Source organism: Populus euphratica, unplaced genomic scaffold (assembly GCF_000495115.2).
Source record: "Populus euphratica unplaced genomic scaffold, PopEup_1.0 scaffold10.1, whole genome shotgun sequence".
Taxonomy (NCBI): domain Eukaryota; kingdom Viridiplantae; phylum Streptophyta; class Magnoliopsida; order Malpighiales; family Salicaceae; genus Populus; species Populus euphratica.
Genome location: NW_011499856.1, coordinates 1,559,819 through 1,577,058, shown reverse-complemented (window position 1 = coordinate 1,577,058; position 17,240 = coordinate 1,559,819). Strand labels below are relative to the sequence as shown.

At 34.1% G+C, this 17,240-nt stretch overlaps 3 protein-coding genes across 3 annotated transcripts; 1 reads left to right on the top strand and 2 right to left on the bottom strand.

Annotated features, from left to right (window-relative positions):
• The first annotated feature begins 26 nt into the window (after positions 1-26).
• On the top strand, positions 27-5,448 carry LOC105123356 (ultraviolet-B receptor UVR8). The gene is made up of 11 exons (XM_011022915.1): positions 27-163; positions 257-401; positions 772-882; positions 1,036-1,096; positions 1,431-1,549; positions 2,202-2,287; positions 2,450-2,651; positions 3,229-3,282; positions 3,826-3,939; positions 4,641-4,697; positions 4,986-5,448. The coding sequence occupies exons 1-11, from the start codon at positions 135-137 to the stop codon at positions 5,184-5,186; spliced, it is 1,179 nt and encodes a 392-aa protein (XP_011021217.1). The 5' UTR covers positions 27-134; the 3' UTR covers positions 5,187-5,448.
• Positions 5,449-7,815: 2,367 nt separating this feature from the next.
• On the bottom strand, positions 7,816-9,852 carry LOC105123357 (uncharacterized). Its single transcript, XM_011022916.1, has 4 exons — positions 8,999-9,852; positions 8,729-8,906; positions 8,319-8,367; positions 7,816-8,172 (listed from the first exon to the last, which is right to left on the bottom strand). The coding sequence occupies exons 1-4, from the start codon at positions 9,132-9,134 to the stop codon at positions 8,002-8,004; spliced, it is 534 nt and encodes a 177-aa protein (XP_011021218.1). The 5' UTR covers positions 9,135-9,852; the 3' UTR covers positions 7,816-8,001.
• A 259-nt stretch (positions 9,853-10,111) lies between these two features.
• Positions 10,112-14,581, bottom strand: LOC105123359 (Rhomboid-related intramembrane serine protease family protein). The gene is made up of 7 exons (XM_011022917.1): positions 14,489-14,581; positions 13,011-13,548; positions 11,920-12,136; positions 11,615-11,780; positions 11,095-11,265; positions 10,792-10,946; positions 10,112-10,606 (listed from the first exon to the last, which is right to left on the bottom strand). The coding sequence occupies exons 1-7, from the start codon at positions 14,489-14,491 to the stop codon at positions 10,369-10,371; spliced, it is 1,488 nt and encodes a 495-aa protein (XP_011021219.1). The 5' UTR covers positions 14,492-14,581; the 3' UTR covers positions 10,112-10,368.
• Positions 14,582-17,240: the final 2,659 nt, after the last annotated feature.

Below are 17,240 nucleotides of genomic sequence, written 5' to 3'. Positions count from 1 at the left end.
GAGAGAGAAAAATACAAAAAAAAAATGAAAAAAAAGAGAGAGGGAAATGAAAAAGAAAAAACAAGAGAACCTTCACTAACTTTCTCAAGTTTTTTAGTACAGGGGGTAAGACACCTCAAGGTTCTCGATTTCTAATGGCAACCGAGTCCTCTGTGATTGCCTGGTAACTATTCTATCTCTCTCACTGACTCTTAACTGCATCAAAATTAAGATGGAAGTGCTTTTGGTTTAATTTTGTTTGTGAAATAACAAACAGGGGATCAGGTGAGGATGGACAACTAGGGATAGGAAATAACGAAGAAAAAGAATGGGTTTGCATTGTCAAAGCTCTTGAGCCTTACAAAGTTCGCTCTGTTGTTGCTGGAAGCCGCAACTCTCTGGCCATTTGTGATGACGGCAAGGTTTCTCTTTTCTTACCCTTCTCTTTCTTAACTGTAAAGGAAATATTAGTATATATGGTTAAAAGAAGAGTAATTGATTTAAGTTTGTTGATTGAAAGTTCAGATTTTTTTTACTTCTTGTTATAGTAAAGTTTTTAATTTTGATTCCTTTAAGTTTCTGACGGTTAAAGTAGTTAAAAATTTTAGTGAAATGAAACTTAAATTTATTTAGATTAAAGTAATTAAATGAGTTATTGATAATTGTTTTGGATTCGAGCCAAGATTAAAAAAAATAAAAATGATCAACTTGAATGAATTGTTGAGTATTTGTTTGTTTATTAGTGTGTCTAGATAAATGGGCATAAAAAAATGTTTTGATTGATGTTGCTAGTTGTTTACTTGGGGTTGGAACCAAAGAGGGACATTAGGGCATCCACCGGAGACCAAGACTGAGAACATTCCTAGCCAGGTCAAGGCTCTTGCTAATGTCAACATTGTTCAGGTACTAGTTTTTCTTTTTTTAATTATTATTAGTTTTTTAAAACCATTGTAACTATGTTTTCCTTTGGTTATGCGAGGACTGGTCTGTATGTGTGTTTGTGAATGTTAATAATTTTTCTTCTAATATTTGGTTTTTGGGTTTCTTGATTTTTAGGCAGCTATTGGTGGGTGGCATTGTTTGGCTGTTGATGATCAAGGACGTGCTTATGCTTGGGGTATGCAATGGTCCCTTTTTAATTTCCGTTCTCTTATTAATCATCCCATCATCTGCTTATGAGAATGAATCATTGAGATGTCAGGATCATTTTTCTTCTCCTATCCGAATAATTTTGCTTGGTTTGGTTCATTACTGTATGTAAGAAAAGAGTTGCAGAAAATGAAATGATCTTTTTTGGACACATCATGACTCATGTTCATTACTTTTTCTGCTGTTCTTTCTTGTGATTGTAGTTAGGTTGCTTCATTGTTTGTATACCTGTGGAAGGACTAGTGGGGATGTCACTTGTGATGAATGATGAATCTAAATATGATGTATCTTGGACAATGTAGGTGGAAATGAATATGGCCAGTGTGGTGAAGAACCTGAGAGGAAAGATGACACTGGGAGGCCTTTAAGAAGGGATATAGTCATTCCCCAACGCTGTGCATCAAATCTTGTAGTTCGCCAGGTGATTTTCATTTCTAACAAACATTATAGAGTGCTGGAGTCAAATTATGTTGAAAAAATCCATTTCAATATCTTCCCCACTTAAGCTGCATGAATATGGTTTTAGAGTATCTCCTTGGTTATTATAGGTTAATGAATACTCAGGCATCCACCATTTGTTTTTAATTTCATTCCTTGTTATTATTATTATTTTGAATTCTATTCTCTCTCCCATGAATACATGGAAGAGGATGGTTAATTGTGCATGCATATTTTTCAAGGTATTTCTGAGTGAGTTAATAATAAGACAACTCAAGAAGGTTGACAGATAACATTAGGGTGACATGAATACTTAAGAATGGTATTTGAGACCGTAGAATGCATAAGTTGTAATCCTGGCCCTTTAAAATATATTACAGCGTCAGGGTGTAACTTTTTTCTTCTTAATGTGGAAATAAATTAATTATAGTTTTGGAATCCTTATTTTTCTGCTGGTGGCGTCTTACTCATTGTAAGCCATAAGTATCAGTTGTATGCATCATACCACTTTGAGACTAGCATGCGTACTACATGCAGATTTGCTTTTGCTTACCTCACTTCTGTATTTGAATATTGCACTTGTATGTTAAATTTGAATATTGGTTTTCTGTCTGTTCTAATTGCTGATATGTTAGGTAGCTGCTGGGGGTACTCACTCTGTGGTTCTCACACGTGAAGGGCATGTATGGAGCTGGGGTCAACCATGGCCTCCTGGAGACATGTACAGTTTCCTTGACTTAACTGTCAATTATGTTTTTAGATATCCTGTTTCTTGTCCATGTTACATGCTTTGGAACTGTACTTGTATTTATAGCTTGCTGTGTCTTCGTATTGTAGCTGTTTTAATGTATATTCATTGCTCACATTGTTTACTTATTTGCAGAAAGCAGATATCTGTCCCTGTGCGTGTACAAGGCCTTGAAAGAGTGAGGCTCATTGCAGTTGGTGCATTTCATAATTTAGCTCTTCAAGAAGATGGAACTTTATGGGCTTGGGGTAATAATGAATATGGACAGCTTGGAACCGGTGATACCCAGCCAAGATCTCAACCTATTACTGTCCAAGGACTTTCTGGTCTCACTTTGGTTTGTTTCACATTCTTAAGTCCCTTGACATTTGATGATTTTTTTTCCTTCCATTTCACTAGGCATGGTTACTTGCATGATACAGTTTCTCAAAAAAAAATTATCTGAACACGTGGCTCCTAAAGTGTTATGGTTTTATTGATGATTGGGTTCACAATTGTTGTTGCTGCTGCTGCTTTTTTTTTTTTTCTGTTGTGAAAATCCTTTTTCCCAGATTACCTGAATAATTCCTTGGAAAATATGCCTGTTTTCTATAATTGGTTGTTTGGAACATTTCTCTGAAAAGATCGGCATCATCTAGTGTGAGAGTGGCCTTATATATGGTGCCTTGGCATGATCAAGGTATCACTTTTCAATTTAGTTCTGTAGATACTAAAGCTTATAAAAGCGGTAAAGATCTGTGTTCAAACATTGGTGATGTCTTACAATAGCCTGTTAACTTCTCATGAAGGCTTACACTCTAGATTTTGATTGTTAATGTTGGTGATATAGAATGAGTTTTCTTTATTGTTAAAACTTTAGACATTTTGTGCTTAATTTCATTTTCATATCTACAATAGCCTGAGTGTGTGTCTAGGTTGATATTGCTGCTGGTGGATGGCATTCTACTGCATTGACTGATGATGGGGAGGTAAATATGCTCTTTTAATATAAAAGTTTCATAAGTTGACTACATGCTTGTCATTTTAAGACTTTTTCTAGTGCACGACTGCAAATAGCGATAAGTTTGTTCGATTTTATTTTTTATATCTTGAGCTTATTGTTTTATTTATTTGTTTGTATCATTTTTGTAATTTAACTGTACTAGGATTTTAAGTGGCAGAACTTCCTAGCTTGTTATTTTTCTTGAAATGGTTGTATTTTAAATTAAAGTTTTGCTTTTAGCTATTGGCTTTGAGGCCTTGTTCCCCCTTCTCTCAGATTTTTTCACGATGCTTGAATTGGATTTTTCTTATTCGAAATCACAGACATACCCCCTCTCTTAGTCTGGGAACTGTCTCCATTAATAATATGCTCTGTGAATAAATCTAGCTTCCTTGTAATTTTGTTTTTAAGGAGAATCAGGTTTTACTTGCCGCGTCACTTATGCTACGTTACCTAATCTGGTTTTCTTTGTCTTTAATATATGAGATGAAAATAACTTCTTGCATAATACCTGTGCCTTCTTTTGCAGGTGTATGGCTGGGGAAGAGGTGAACATGGAAGGTTGGGTTTTGGAGATAATGACAAGAGCAGTAAAATGGTTCCCCAAAGGGTTAATCTTTTAGTAGGGGAGGAGATTGTTCAGGTATTATCAACATTGAGCCATATGCTTTTGGGTACTCTTGGAAGTTCTTAATTGCACTTTTTATACATTACAAATTATTTGGCTTCCTTTTGCTTGTATTGGTGTATTAGAGGATTGTTAAATAGCAAGTTCCACAGGATAAGGCATATATGTATGAAAATCCTCATTTATAAGATCATCGCTTGTGTCCATAGTATGTTAAAAGATGTTCGGTCTTTTTGAGGATTGTGAGCGTTTGGTAAATTTTGCTTAAACTTGAAACCAAACCTGGACTTGAAACGGTGGGGAACCATTTCTACAAAGAAAATGACTGGATTACATGCTCACTCATTTGTGAGACCCATTTTCACTGGAGTTTTGGATGCGTATTTCCAGCCATCTTAGTATAGTGTTAATAGTAATACTGTAATTAAGAGCACTTAATCAAGTACAGCAACAGGTTTTCAATCAACCCTTGCAAGGAGATGTAGGAGCTCTGAGAATTGTTTGATGATGACTTGCAAGTCTTGCGATTTTTAATATAATTTGTAGTGATGCCCAATATTTGCAGCCCATATTTGTGTTTGTCATGACAATTCTTATTATTGGAATTGAATCTAACAGAGATAAATTTGAATCGTTATTATTTTTTAGCATGCTATGGTTAACCAGTCTAATATCTTCACTTGGTTCAAGATTGAGCTGATTTGTTGGTGATCCAGGTATCTTGTGGCGGGACTCATTCAGTTGCATTGACACGTGATGGACGGATGTATACAGTAAGTATAATCAGCTCTTTCTATTCCAATGGCATGATATATGGTTGGAGTGCAGTTTTTATTCCTCTTTGTATTCACCTTTCACTGGCAGAATCATAGAGGTTGATTCATATATCCCACATCCATGTGTATTTATCATGTCACTGCCTCTTAACATAATTGCCTCCATGAACGCTTAAAAAAACAAACTTGCATAGGTTTAGATACTTGCAATTCAACCACTTTCTTTGCGAATGACTTTTGTTTTAAAATTGATCAGTAATGTATACTGACTGGTTTTTCTGGCAGTTTGGTCGAGGTGACCATGGACGACTTGGATATGGGAGGAAGGTGACTACAGGCCAACCAATGGAAGTGCCAATAGACATCCCACCTCCTAAAAATCCTGGTGAAATTGGAGATGAGAGACGCTGGATTGCTAAACTTGTTGCTAGTGGAGGTCGCCATACCTTGGCCATTGTGGAATGGCACACTGGTGATTCTAAATAGATATGACATGATTGTGTCTAAAAGTCAGAACTAGACAATGCAAGACCAACGCAGAGAACATTAACGTAGGATAATTTTCTGTATTACTTCCTGGTGATTGGGATGGTTTTGGACTTTGCCACACTACTTGCAGGAAGAGCTGTTCAATTTTCATGTCTGGGCCATGGATTTCAAGCATTCTGGTGACTGGTAAGTGATCACTATTAATTGAATACTGTCCTTGTAATGATGAAATCTTCAACCTAGCTTTCGGCGCTATCAACCTGACTTCATGCCTTCTTACCACCTCTCTAGTGGTTCTATGTACGCGCACACAACAATTCAACATCGACATGATAAGGAAGAGAATTGCTTGGTATAATCTAAAAGGAAAGTAGGTATGTACCTGTAAAATATCAAGTTTTATCGACTAAGGATGCACATCATGATTTTCTGTGCAATTCTAGCTAATAATCAATCAGTATCGAGCTAAAAAAACCAAGGGTTTTATCTCTTTTCCACAAGCTAAAAAGAGCCACCCCTCCCTGAGATTGTAATATCTTTCGATATTGCATGTGTACGGTGCATTAAAAAAGACTCGTATATATGTCCCGTTGGTGCGGCGGCAGCATCATGATCGTCCTCCCAGGCATGACGTAGAATGTCTCTTCGCTAGAAGTTGCATGTCTGGCTTTCCCTTGGCAGCTGCAGGACGGGATTCAAAATATTTGTGTGGGAGGAGTTTCTGGTTTCTGTGAGTTATCCCCTGAAAAATATTAGAGAAGGTGACACAAATAAAGTGGATTTTTTTAGAAAATATTAGCTAGTATTAATAGAAATAGAAAAGGAATTATTGTCCGGAAACAACATGCAAGCAAAAGACAGAATGTCCCCGAAGCTGCTAATTATAAATTAAATTTGGAAATTAAAACAGTGCAAAAAAACAGAGAATTGTTGCTCGGTAACTGAGCGTATTTGAGGTAAATATACGATGTTGACGTTGGGAGGCAGCCAGGCATGCAAGTGCAGAACAGTATAGGGGATTCGGAACCAGATATATTATAGGAAATGTATTATTAATATGTACAAACCAACATAGGAAATATATACTTGAAAAGAAAACGGTGGTTAATTAGCAATATAGTACGTATTTCCTGTTAAGGATAAGTTCATGTAATAATTAATGTTAGTTCTCTAATCTTATTCCTGTCTTTCAAGGAATGTGAAAAGAGTTACAGGCTTGCTACATCCTCATTTAATGCTTTAGGTGGTGTTTAATTTTGTGGTAGAATTTATTTTTTTTTAACTTTTCCTCATTTAATGCTTTAGGTGGTGTTTAATGTTGTGGTAGAATTTATTTATTTTTTGAAAATATATTAGAATAATATTTTTAAAAAAAAATATTTTTTTTGATATAGCACGTTAAAATGACCTAAAAATATTAAAAAATTAATTTGATAAAAAATACCAAGAAAAAAAATATTAAAAAATTAATTTTAAAAAAATACTAAGAAAAAAATAAAAAAATATATTTTTTAAAAAATAGTGATAAATAGCCTAGTGTAAAATGATAAAAATTTGAAATATAAAGAGGAAAATATTTATAAAAAAAGTTATTTAAAAAAAAAAACAGCCCAAAACTTATAGATTTTCAACCGAGCATCTATTATAATAAAAAAAATAGGGAAAAATTCAATTGTGCTATTTCTACCGTAAAAGGTCATTTCTACCCTTGAACCACTGCTTAAGTTGACAAATCTAGCTTTCTGCTACCAAGGACTTGTTTCCACAATAATCTGACTTCTTCCCTTTGAGCAAGTTAAATGTTTCTTGACATTCTCTTCAGTCTTCATCACTACAATGATAGTTTTGTTCTAGGTTAGTGTTTTATTCTGCAATTTTCTTATGGTTGGTGTTGAATCTGTTACCAATAAGCTGAAGGAGTTTATATTTTGAGGAATTCTGTTTAATGTTCATGCAACTCAGAATACCCTTTTCAGCTCAAGGAGACAATATACATTGAGACAAGCTATCTTTTCAAAGTATGAATTTGGGATTGAGTCCTATTGACCAGGAGATGCAGTAGTGTGGCCTCGCCTGTAGACCAAACTTTTGCTCTTCACTTCATTCCGATATTTATATTTTTTCTCTGCAACTCATTCTCTCTTAAAAGTCATTTTTAAGACCTCATCTAACAATTTAATCTTCTCAGTCAAGATGATTCTTTAACACAATATATGCATCATTCCATGGCTTTTGCTTCCAAGGATGCAACTTTATAGGCCAGGATATAGAGACTTTTATGTATTGAATGTTCTTTACGGGGTACCAGATTAAAAAACCATCAATGGAGGGTCGAGTTGGGGCTAAGAGCTATGCTCTTGCTGTGGTATTATTTGAGCAAGGAAAGTAAGTTGTCATCACTGGCATTCTATGTTTAAATCCCTCGCCATGACAATTCTTTCAGAAGTTGGTGATAGCACATTCTGTGTTGCTGCTGTAAGTATACCATTCACCTGTCACTTTTAGTAAATGTAGTTCATAACTCTTCTTAGGTACATCAGAGATTTTTTATACATCTGATGATGTTTCAATATTTTGATTAGCTGACGCCTGATTTTCTCTGAGCATATGAATAAATCAAAAGGTCCAATTGGCAGAAAAAAATTCTTGTATTATTTGAGCAACTATACTATATCAGCTTCTTGATTGTATTTCCTTCTGACACTATAATTGAATGTCTTGGACATGGCTCAGCACAAGCATGTAGTAGTAAAGAAACGTAGGTTCTGCAAGTTTGATACACATAAACAGAAACATGCCAGAACTTTCATTCTCAGGTGCTAGACATATGTGGCTCATTGCCCACGGGGATGTCGCCGACAGAATCACTGCCATAATTATGGTAACCAGGTCCGTATCTGCTCCTGAAAAAACCAGCGTGGAGAAGCACCACATACAGGAACTGACTTAGGAGTGATATTATAATCAGTGCTTCCAAAGTTTTCTGCATGCACATCACCAGTTATTAAGGAAGTGATAAGGTAGCAATATAGGAGAGTTTTTCCAGCTCTTCTTTTAGCCAAAAACTCAGAAAATATTGCCTATGGATAGTAGATGGCTGATATAAACTATCCACTTTAGAGTTCTTACCAATCTTTTTCCTCTGTGCCCTCCTAATAAGATTTGCTTGCATTCAAATCTACAACAAGAAACTCAACCAGATTAGATAGAGAGTATAATCATATTTAATTTGATCAATGTTACTTGAATTAAGAACAAAAGAATAAGTCCAATACAGATGCTTAAATGTATTCTATATACAGTTTCTTTCTGTAAGAGTAACTAGTACAGTATTCATCATCAAAAAGTTCTCCAACTCCATCCCAACCAACAAACTATTTGTAGAGCTAAAAGAAATCCCCTTACCACTAACATCCTAAACACCGCCAAAGTCTCGATGATTTGCAAAAGAAACCAGAGAAATTTTATTTTTGAAAGCAAATACAATTGTACTTCAGAAGTGCAATGTTCAGGCTCAATTTTAGCCAGAGAGAACATACCCAAAAGCAAGGGCAGTAATAGCCCATGAAATGATAGCCGTGGCACTTGCACTTGCTAAACTATCATTTCTCCATGCACGAAGATGGACAAATCCAACAAGTATTGAACAAGCACCAATTACCCCACCTATCAGTGCATATATCAACATGAAGCTTGTTGCTGGATTGCCACCCAAATCTGAAGATAGCATAAAAGCGTCAGGCCCAAGCTAGCACTAATTGGTATCTCAAGAGCAAAAGAACTGCTGATTAAAGATCAAGAGTACTTACGTGGGTGATTCTGTTCGCCATTGATGTATTTGTCAACTGACCAACCTGCTAGCCCAAGCACAAGGAGATAAAATACCAGGTTCACTGCTAAAAGTGGACCTATTAAATCTTTACTATCCCTTCCAACAGCCATCATCAAGACCACTCAAAATCTGAGCTTTTATTCAAATCCAAAAAAGCGCTCTCTTCAGAGTAATCTCAAAAAGAGAAGGGCTTGTGGGGTTTTGTTAATGTTGGTAAAAAAACGGTTAGGGTTGACGTGGCCCTTAATGTGGGAACCTGACCTCGCTGGTGTGTCTTTGCGGAAGGATGCAGGGTCTTAAACGTGGAGGGACATAGGGATTGTTTGGACACATATAAACAAACACAGAGAGCTTGTTGAGGTTCCAAAGATTAGTTCCAGTTTTATCTTCTTCCTTCTGGAAGTAGCTACTTTATAAAGAGATTCGCATTGATTTATTTACTGGTGATGTAATAGGAATCGAAGGGGATAGAATGTACTAGGGCACTTATCATTGAATGACCCTCAAAAGAACATCAAAGAAGAATCCACTGCAGAAGGAAATCAAGAGAAAAAGACGTGACACGTTTGAGACATGCACAAGGGCACAGTAGACAGCAGCTCATGTCGCAGGGGACCAACATTGAAGCCAACTCTTCTGCCCTAACATGCACTTCTTTAAAATGAATTATATTTTTTTCACTGTCCTTTTCTTTTACAAATTCACAGAATAAACAAGAAGGCTAGTTTTTTTTTTTCCTTCCTTTTGAGTGGTCTCAGTGACAAAGGATGCATGGGGGACCTCAGGGATTTAACATGCCTTATGACCTGACAGTATTTTGAGTTAAGAACTGCAAGGATGCATGGGGGACCTCAGGGATTTAATTAAGCATAGGTATTGCCTTATGACCTGACAGTATTTTGAGTCATGCGATGCATACAGTGAAGCTTTGAACGAAAATTCAAATCCTGCTAAGCCAAATGTAGTGAATTTTGTAGGGTTAGCTTGTTTAGTGAGCTAGGCAGGAACAATCGCATAGATGGTTAATTTCTACAAACTTCAGTTAATGGCCACCTGACTACGAAGTACTGGTTAGAGAAGTGAAATGGAATTTGGTACAACACAGTCCCATTTGATATATGGTTTCAGAATTTTGAAATTCCGCTATATTGAAGCAGGTTCCATTATCTTCAAAATAGAGCAGAAAAACTCCTACACAGCCAGAAAAAAAAAAAAGATGTTTATACAGAACTTTATTCTATATATACGCACAAATCTGCCTATTCCAATTCCAACTAAACCACTCAGAGACTTTCTATAGTAATCTTGAAAAGTAAAAGCTAGATTTTGAATCCTATGTTTTCACAACTATACGGAGTCTTCAAGGACTACTGTTTCTAGGGGAGGTTCAACAAAGAAAAGCAAAGAGCTTAAGAAGAGAATGAAGATGGTGAATATAACGAGTGATTTACAAGGATCTGCATGTCTTTTAACAAGCGCAAGGCCTTCATCTTGACCACTTCTTGAAGACGCATCATCCAATTGTAGAGTTGCACATGTGAAAAAACCATAAACTATGCCTGTCAAAACTGCTCCCAAATGTGTCCTACAGAATGTAGCGGGTAAAAAGGCTTAACTATCCATTTAGCAGAGTACAGCAAAACCATTTTATGCTTACTGTTCTTCCCATAATGTTTCTATTCAATCCTTCTCAAAGTTCCAATAATCTTGTATATATATTATTAGGTGGTCAAGAGAGTATCTTTTATGAATTATTAGCAGTTATCTTACCAGTCATCGATTGGACCAAAATGGCTCAAGATGAAGCTAACAGCACTAGTGATTACTGCCTTCTGGAACATACGATCAAAATCATCCTTCGATATTACATCTTTATTTTGATTCTGATAAATGAGCCAAGCTCCAATAATGGCAAATACTGGTCCCTGCATTAATATCAAAGTTTAAATAGCCAACATATTACTGGCATATCTTTGAAACATCTGGGCCTGGAAAACAAAATACTTACTGACAATTACGTAAAGAAATAAGGAAATAAGGGAAGCAAAAAAGAGGAGGTGAAATGATGCTTACTGTGCCACCAACTGTTGGCTCTGGTGTGTGGAGAAAGCTTGTCAAGTTTCCTGAAATTCCTCCAAGCACGTATATCAAGAAAAATGTAAAGGCACCATAACCTCGACAAACTTCAGGTCCAAAGCTAAGCAGTGACCAAGATCCAAGAACCACATGAAAAGCTCCAGAGTGCTGCACATACCATTAAGTATTAGAGACTACATTTTGCAATGTCAAAGTAACAATGCATAAGTCTTGAAAAAAACTCGAACTGATAAACTGTTCCTACATGCTATGTATTATGAGTTTTCTTCATTAGTTACAACATTTACGACAGCAATTTATCTCAGGTATGGATAATAAAGTTTTAAAATTACAAACGCAGACTTGAAATGGATCCAAGTTGCTATGGATAAAATTGCCTATTGTAATGAACATGATGATTGTTGCTACTTTCAAGTTCCAACATTTGCCTTGTTGATCAAGATAGATGTAAAACAGTAATAGAATGGGAACACGAACCCATTTGTCAATCTTGTACCAGAAACATTGGTGTCACAAGCCTCCACCACTCTCCAACTAGGATCAAATCATTTATCTTTGCGCCATATAACAGTGGGAGTGAAAAGAGCGCAAATTCGGAATTCCTCACTGGACTAGCAATTTCGAACAGAAAAACAGCAATATTTATGGAAGCCAATGTACCTCTGCATTCAAATATGTACAGGCAACAATATTATCTAGAATGCCATGAAATAGCAACTATGAAACTCTTTTAGAAGAAAAGAAGACAACATGACATCCTGCGATGGAACTAGGACTTCATCAAGACAGGATATGACTTACATTAAGTAGAAATAAGAGGTTTCATAATTTTGCTCTAAAGCTTCAGACCTCCTCGAACCACTTTCAACATACTGATTTCTCAGTTTCCTGAAACTTCTCAGTCTCTCTTCATTATCTCTTCTAGATTCTTTACTGACTGATATTGGTTTTACTATTGGATTTTCCTCTGTAGCTTCATCATTGAAAGTTGATGATACATTATTCTCTAAGTTTGCATCTGAAGGCACGCATAAAAATAAAATCAATTTTTTTCAGCAGGAAAGCATAATTGAGGAAAAGGTGATAAAATCACCCAGAGCTAAAAGAACTAAATAGTGCTGATAAGTTTTAATATGAATGATATGAAATGTTATCCACGACATAAATCTGCAAGTATAGCCTGAATACAGACAGCATAAAAAATAGTGTATATCACACTAGCTAAATCTGTTTCTTAGAAAAGTAAATCGACAACAAAGGTAGTTGGCCTCTGCTGTTGCTCCTCAATGGTGCAGAATGTAGTTAATTAAGATGTGTTGGAAAAATGCACACAGTGGAGGGGAGAGCATTAACTTGAAAATTACTGAGCTGCCCGAAAACTGAAGTGAAGGAGCAGGAACAACAAAAAAAAACTATTTGAGCTTGGAATGATTAAAAACTCCTTCAACTAATTCTGGGGTGAAAAATAAGGGACTGGAAAGTTTACATGTTTCAGTAGGCTGCTTATTGGTAATTTTTTTGCATTTAATGCATTGTCAAATCGATATTTGTTGTGAACCTGAACTGCTAAATCCATTATTCTTTTCTAATCTAATTTCTTAAAATCTTCTCCCCAAAGCAATTTGTTGTGACTGGACTGGACTACAGGTGAGATCCTCTTTTAGCGTTCTTCTGTACTTACCATAGAATACTGTAAGGGCTGCAGCTGCACAGCCATTGCTCTCATGTAAAAGGAGATTCATGGTTTTCGAGTAGCTGGATTTTGTAGTTTGTGATATTGATGCTATAATCCTAAAATTACTTGCATATATGTGCACTCAAATGTCCTAGTCCAAGAGTCCCTCTAGCAATCAAGATATACTAATATAAATATTGGGGACATGATAAGTTACCTTTATCAAGCTTGTCAAGATAAGCATTTAGAAATTCCAGCTCCTCCTTCACATTGATCTGCACACTTGTATCCAATAAATCTGTCCTCTCGTTACTAGAATCTGAAGAGGGCTCACTTACATTATCTTGGAGTTTTCCAAAGTAAGAATCTAATAATCTCAGTTGCTTCTCATTTGCACCAGGCTTTGATGCATGGCACACCACAGAGAGATTTTCTCTGCTTGTTCTGAGGATTTTATGCAGGTGGGGTACGTCCATCACACTCTGAAATTTCAAGAGACCCTGGTTAAGAATCGTTCCTTTGGAGGCACTCGTCCTACCTCTAGTCTTAACTTTCACCAAAACATCAGCAGTTGTATATATTACTGGCCACTTCCTCTGTGCATCACTTGAAATTGAGAGGTAACTGCCCCCCTGTGCAAAAGCAGAACAGGCACAAAGAAGACCTCTCTCGTGTTGCCTTGCTGAATTTCGAGTTGAGAGAGTATGATCTTTACAGGGGATTTTGTAGCATATTGGAACTACAGCCATATAAACCTGCAAAATCAACCGAACAAAATGATATCAGCAACTAGAACTCTGGAAGAGAGAAGAATAAAAGCTTTGTCTGTCGAATTACGATTGTCCTTAGAAATCTGTTCTAAACAGCTAAAATCAATATCATTTTCAGTTTTTAAAAAATACATAAATACAGCAGAAATGCTACTCTTCAAATCAGCTAGTCAATCCAAAGGAACAAGAATCCCATCCGACAGACCTATTGCTCGGTAAAGATTTTATTTCACTGCTTTGAGAGAAGAAATTTCAAACAACATAATCACTCAGATTATAAATATTTTGAGGGAGTTTTTGTTATGGAAAATATTGCTATTCCCAAGTGAAAATTGACAAAAAACTGCTTTCTTGAAAACATCTTCCAGTTAATTAAGAAGCTATCTCGTATGCTTATAAATGATGTTTTTAAGCCACAACTAGCGTTCAACACACACTATAGTGCTTTGTTTGCACAGTAACCACTGAAATGACAAAGTCCGATGTCTAAAGCAATAAATTCAAGTTTGATGCCAAAAAATGTGCTCGTGGAAGTCCCTCTGTGCTACAATCTACCCCAGCACCTGCTCAGTTTAAGGAAGCCAACTTCATTTGGAAGAACCCAAACACACCAATTCATGACTAGTACAGGTTTGGATATGCCAAGCCTGAACTAAAATTGAGGAAGTGTGTGAACTGGCGTTATGGTATTCACCAAAAACACAAAATCTCTTGTTTTGAACAAGAACTTCACAGTGCAACATTAATCAATTCAAAGAAGAGAAAGGAGAACGAATTTTCCTCCTTTTTCTCGCTTATTTCCCAGTTTATTGAAGTGAATAGCAATCGTTTATTAAAAAACTTCATAGTTTAGAGAGAAAGAAAATGATCACAGAAGCAAGATAGCCAAACCAGAAAAAAGGAGGATAAAGGAATGGAGGAGTACCATAAAAGGATGGCAGTTAATGCACTGCCAAGAAGGACAAACTTTGCCGAGAAGCCCGAGAAACTTGGAACTGATAAGAAGCGCTGCAGAGAGCAGTTAAGGATGCACTTTCCTGGTACTTGCATTGATGTTCTTATTGCAAGAATCTTGGAAGTGAAAAAGCTGTTAAGGATCAGCAGCAATCTAGTTATTCCTTTCTTATCTTTGTTGGCCCATTTAAATGCTGCCACGTGTGACTTATGGGAATTCCCACCTCGTTTGTGGTAATGGATGTGCCCGCACCCCCGCCATGGATTTTCCTGAGCCTACAAAAAATGTGGATTACGGAGATCACGTCCACAACAAAACTTAAATTTAATTATTCAAATTATCCGAATTTTATTATTACTTATTTGCTTATGTTCTTGATTTACAGAAATACAAGTATAGAACCATTCCTTCAATAAATCTTGAATTTAATAATTCAAATTATATGATTTTTTAAGGGGTAAAAGAGGGATTTCACTTAACACTCATGCTGGGTTTTTTTATTCGATCATAAATAATATTTTTAATTATTTTTTACATAATAAAAACCAAATCTCATTAGGAGCACATCATTCTCACGTCGTCTTGGAACAATCAATAATTTTGTTTTGAATATCGTTTTCAAAATTTGAATTTAGTTAAATAAAAAATGTATATATTATTCCTGACCACCAAGTGAATCTTTTGAAGTTGACATTAATAATTATTGAGATTCATAAATTATCTAAATTTTGTAATTTATTTGTGCTTTTTCATCAATATAATCTTGGACTTCTTGGACTTAGTGTCAGTATGAGATTCTCCCTTAAAAAAAGTTAGCCAAAATTATTATTATTTTTTAATTTTTATATTATTTTAATACCCTGATATAAAAACTAAATTTAAAAAATATAATATTTTAATATATTTTTAAATAAAAAATTTATTAAAAAAATAATTACCATACTCTAAAAACCTTAACATCATATAATTATTGGTGTCACAATACCATATAATCATTGGTCTCATAAGAAAAATGGAAGATTCTCCTACTAGTATCGTATCATTTATGAGAAATGATAATTCAGTAAAGAATCAGCATTCTAATACATTAGACACTATTTAGTTATTGTAAAGTAGTTTTTTTATAAATTAAATTTCTAAAAAGTAAATTATTTTTTAATATTTGATAGTGTTACGGCAAATAAATCAGAAAATATTTTTTAGTATTTAATTATATTATAAAAATGAGTTAGAAAATAAATTATTAATATTTTTTTAAAGTTTATTAAAATAATAAAGAACAAATCTTACAAATTAAAAATTTAAATGAGAATAAAATTTTAAAAAATCTAATTTTATAAATTATTTCAAATAAAATAAATAACAACCAAAATAATAGATATCAAATCTAATTTAAAAAATATAATATTTTAATATATTTTTAAATAAAAAATTTATTAAAAAAATAATTACCATACTCTAAAAACCTTAACATCATATAATTATTGGTGTCACAATACCATATAATCATTGGTCTCATAAGAAAAATGGAAGATTCTCCTACTAGTATCGTATCATTTATGAGAAATGATAATTCAGTAAAGAATCAGCATTCTAATACATTAGACACTATTTAGTTATTGTAAAGTAGTTTTTTTATAAATTAAATTTCTAAAAAGTAAATTATTTTTTAATATTTGATAGTGTTACGGCAAATAAATCAGAAAATATTTTTTAGTATTTAATTATATTATAAAAATGAGTTAGAAAATAAATTATTAATATTTTTTTAAAGTTTATTAAAATAATAAAGAACAAATCTTACAAATTAAAAATTTAAATGAGAATAAAATTTTAAAAAATCTAATTTTATAAATTATCTCAAATAAAATAAATAACAACCAAAATAATAAATATCAAATCTAAAGATAAAAAAAATGAAAGATGATAAAATTAAAATAATAATAATTAAAATTTCATAAATTATTTTAATAAAATAAGTAATAATTAAAAGAATAAGGGCTAAATTTGATAGATAAAGAATTCAATTAAAAATAATAATAAGAGTAAATTATTTTTTAATATTTGATAGTGTTACGGCAAATAAATCAAATAAAAATCATAAAAAATAAAAATCAAATTAATGTAAAAATCAAATCAAATTAAATTCTAAAAAGTAAAATTAAAATAAAATATATAACAATTAAAAATATCAAGAACAAATTTATTATAATTAACAAATAATATAATATTTATAATTTTTTTACAATTTTTAAAAAATATTTTTCATCCCAAAAAAAAAACACATTTCTAAAACCAAACTAAATTTAATTTATCTAATTCATCATCTCTTCGAGATTCTATGCTGAAAATGATAGTTAATATTTCTTGCCAATTCTGCTCCTTCGAGATTTTTCATCAATCAGCAAAGTAAATCAACAACGTGGTAACAGTGCTCTCTGTCTCCCATGCTCCATGACCTTGACTGTGTTCAATAAAGACGCCTTTGCAAAATGGACATGGAGAAGGAAGAGCATTGACTTGAATATGTGCTCTTGACTAGGAATGATTATTTTTGGTTCGGTTTGGTTTTTATCAAAAAAAAAGTAATCAAATCGAAAAAAAAAATTGAAAAAAAACCCGAAACCGGGTCAAACCGACCGGTTTCGGTTCGGTTCGGTTCGGTTTTTTTAGGGGAAAAACCGGTTCAAATCAGTTTGGCTTGGTTTTTCCAGTTTGGCTC

Coding starts and splice junctions, on each gene's coding strand:
- LOC105123356 (XM_011022915.1), top strand. CDS start 135: ATGGCAACCGAGTCCTCTGTGATTGCCTG. Junction 883..1,035: donor CTAATGTCAACATTGTTCAG/GTACTAGTTTTT, acceptor CTTGATTTTTAG/GCAGCTATTGGTGGGTGGCA. Junction 3,940..4,640: donor TAGGGGAGGAGATTGTTCAG/GTATTATCAACA, acceptor TTGGTGATCCAG/GTATCTTGTGGCGGGACTCA.
- LOC105123357 (XM_011022916.1), bottom strand. CDS start 9,134: ATGATGGCTGTTGGAAGGGATAGTAAAGATTTAATAGGTCCACTTTTA. Junction 8,907..8,998: donor TGGCGAACAGAATCACCCAC/GTAAGTACTCTT, acceptor TGCTATCTTCAG/ATTTGGGTGGCAATCCAGCA. Junction 8,173..8,318: donor GGCACAGAGGAAAAAGATTG/GTAAGAACTCTA, acceptor ATGTGCATGCAG/AAAACTTTGGAAGCACTGAT.
- LOC105123359 (XM_011022917.1), bottom strand. Junction 12,137..13,010: donor TCTTGACAAGCTTGATAAAG/GTAACTTATCAT, acceptor GCGTGCCTTCAG/ATGCAAACTTAGAGAATAAT. Junction 11,781..11,919: donor ACCTCTTATTTCTACTTAAT/GTAAGTCATATC, acceptor ATTTGAATGCAG/AGGTACATTGGCTTCCATAA.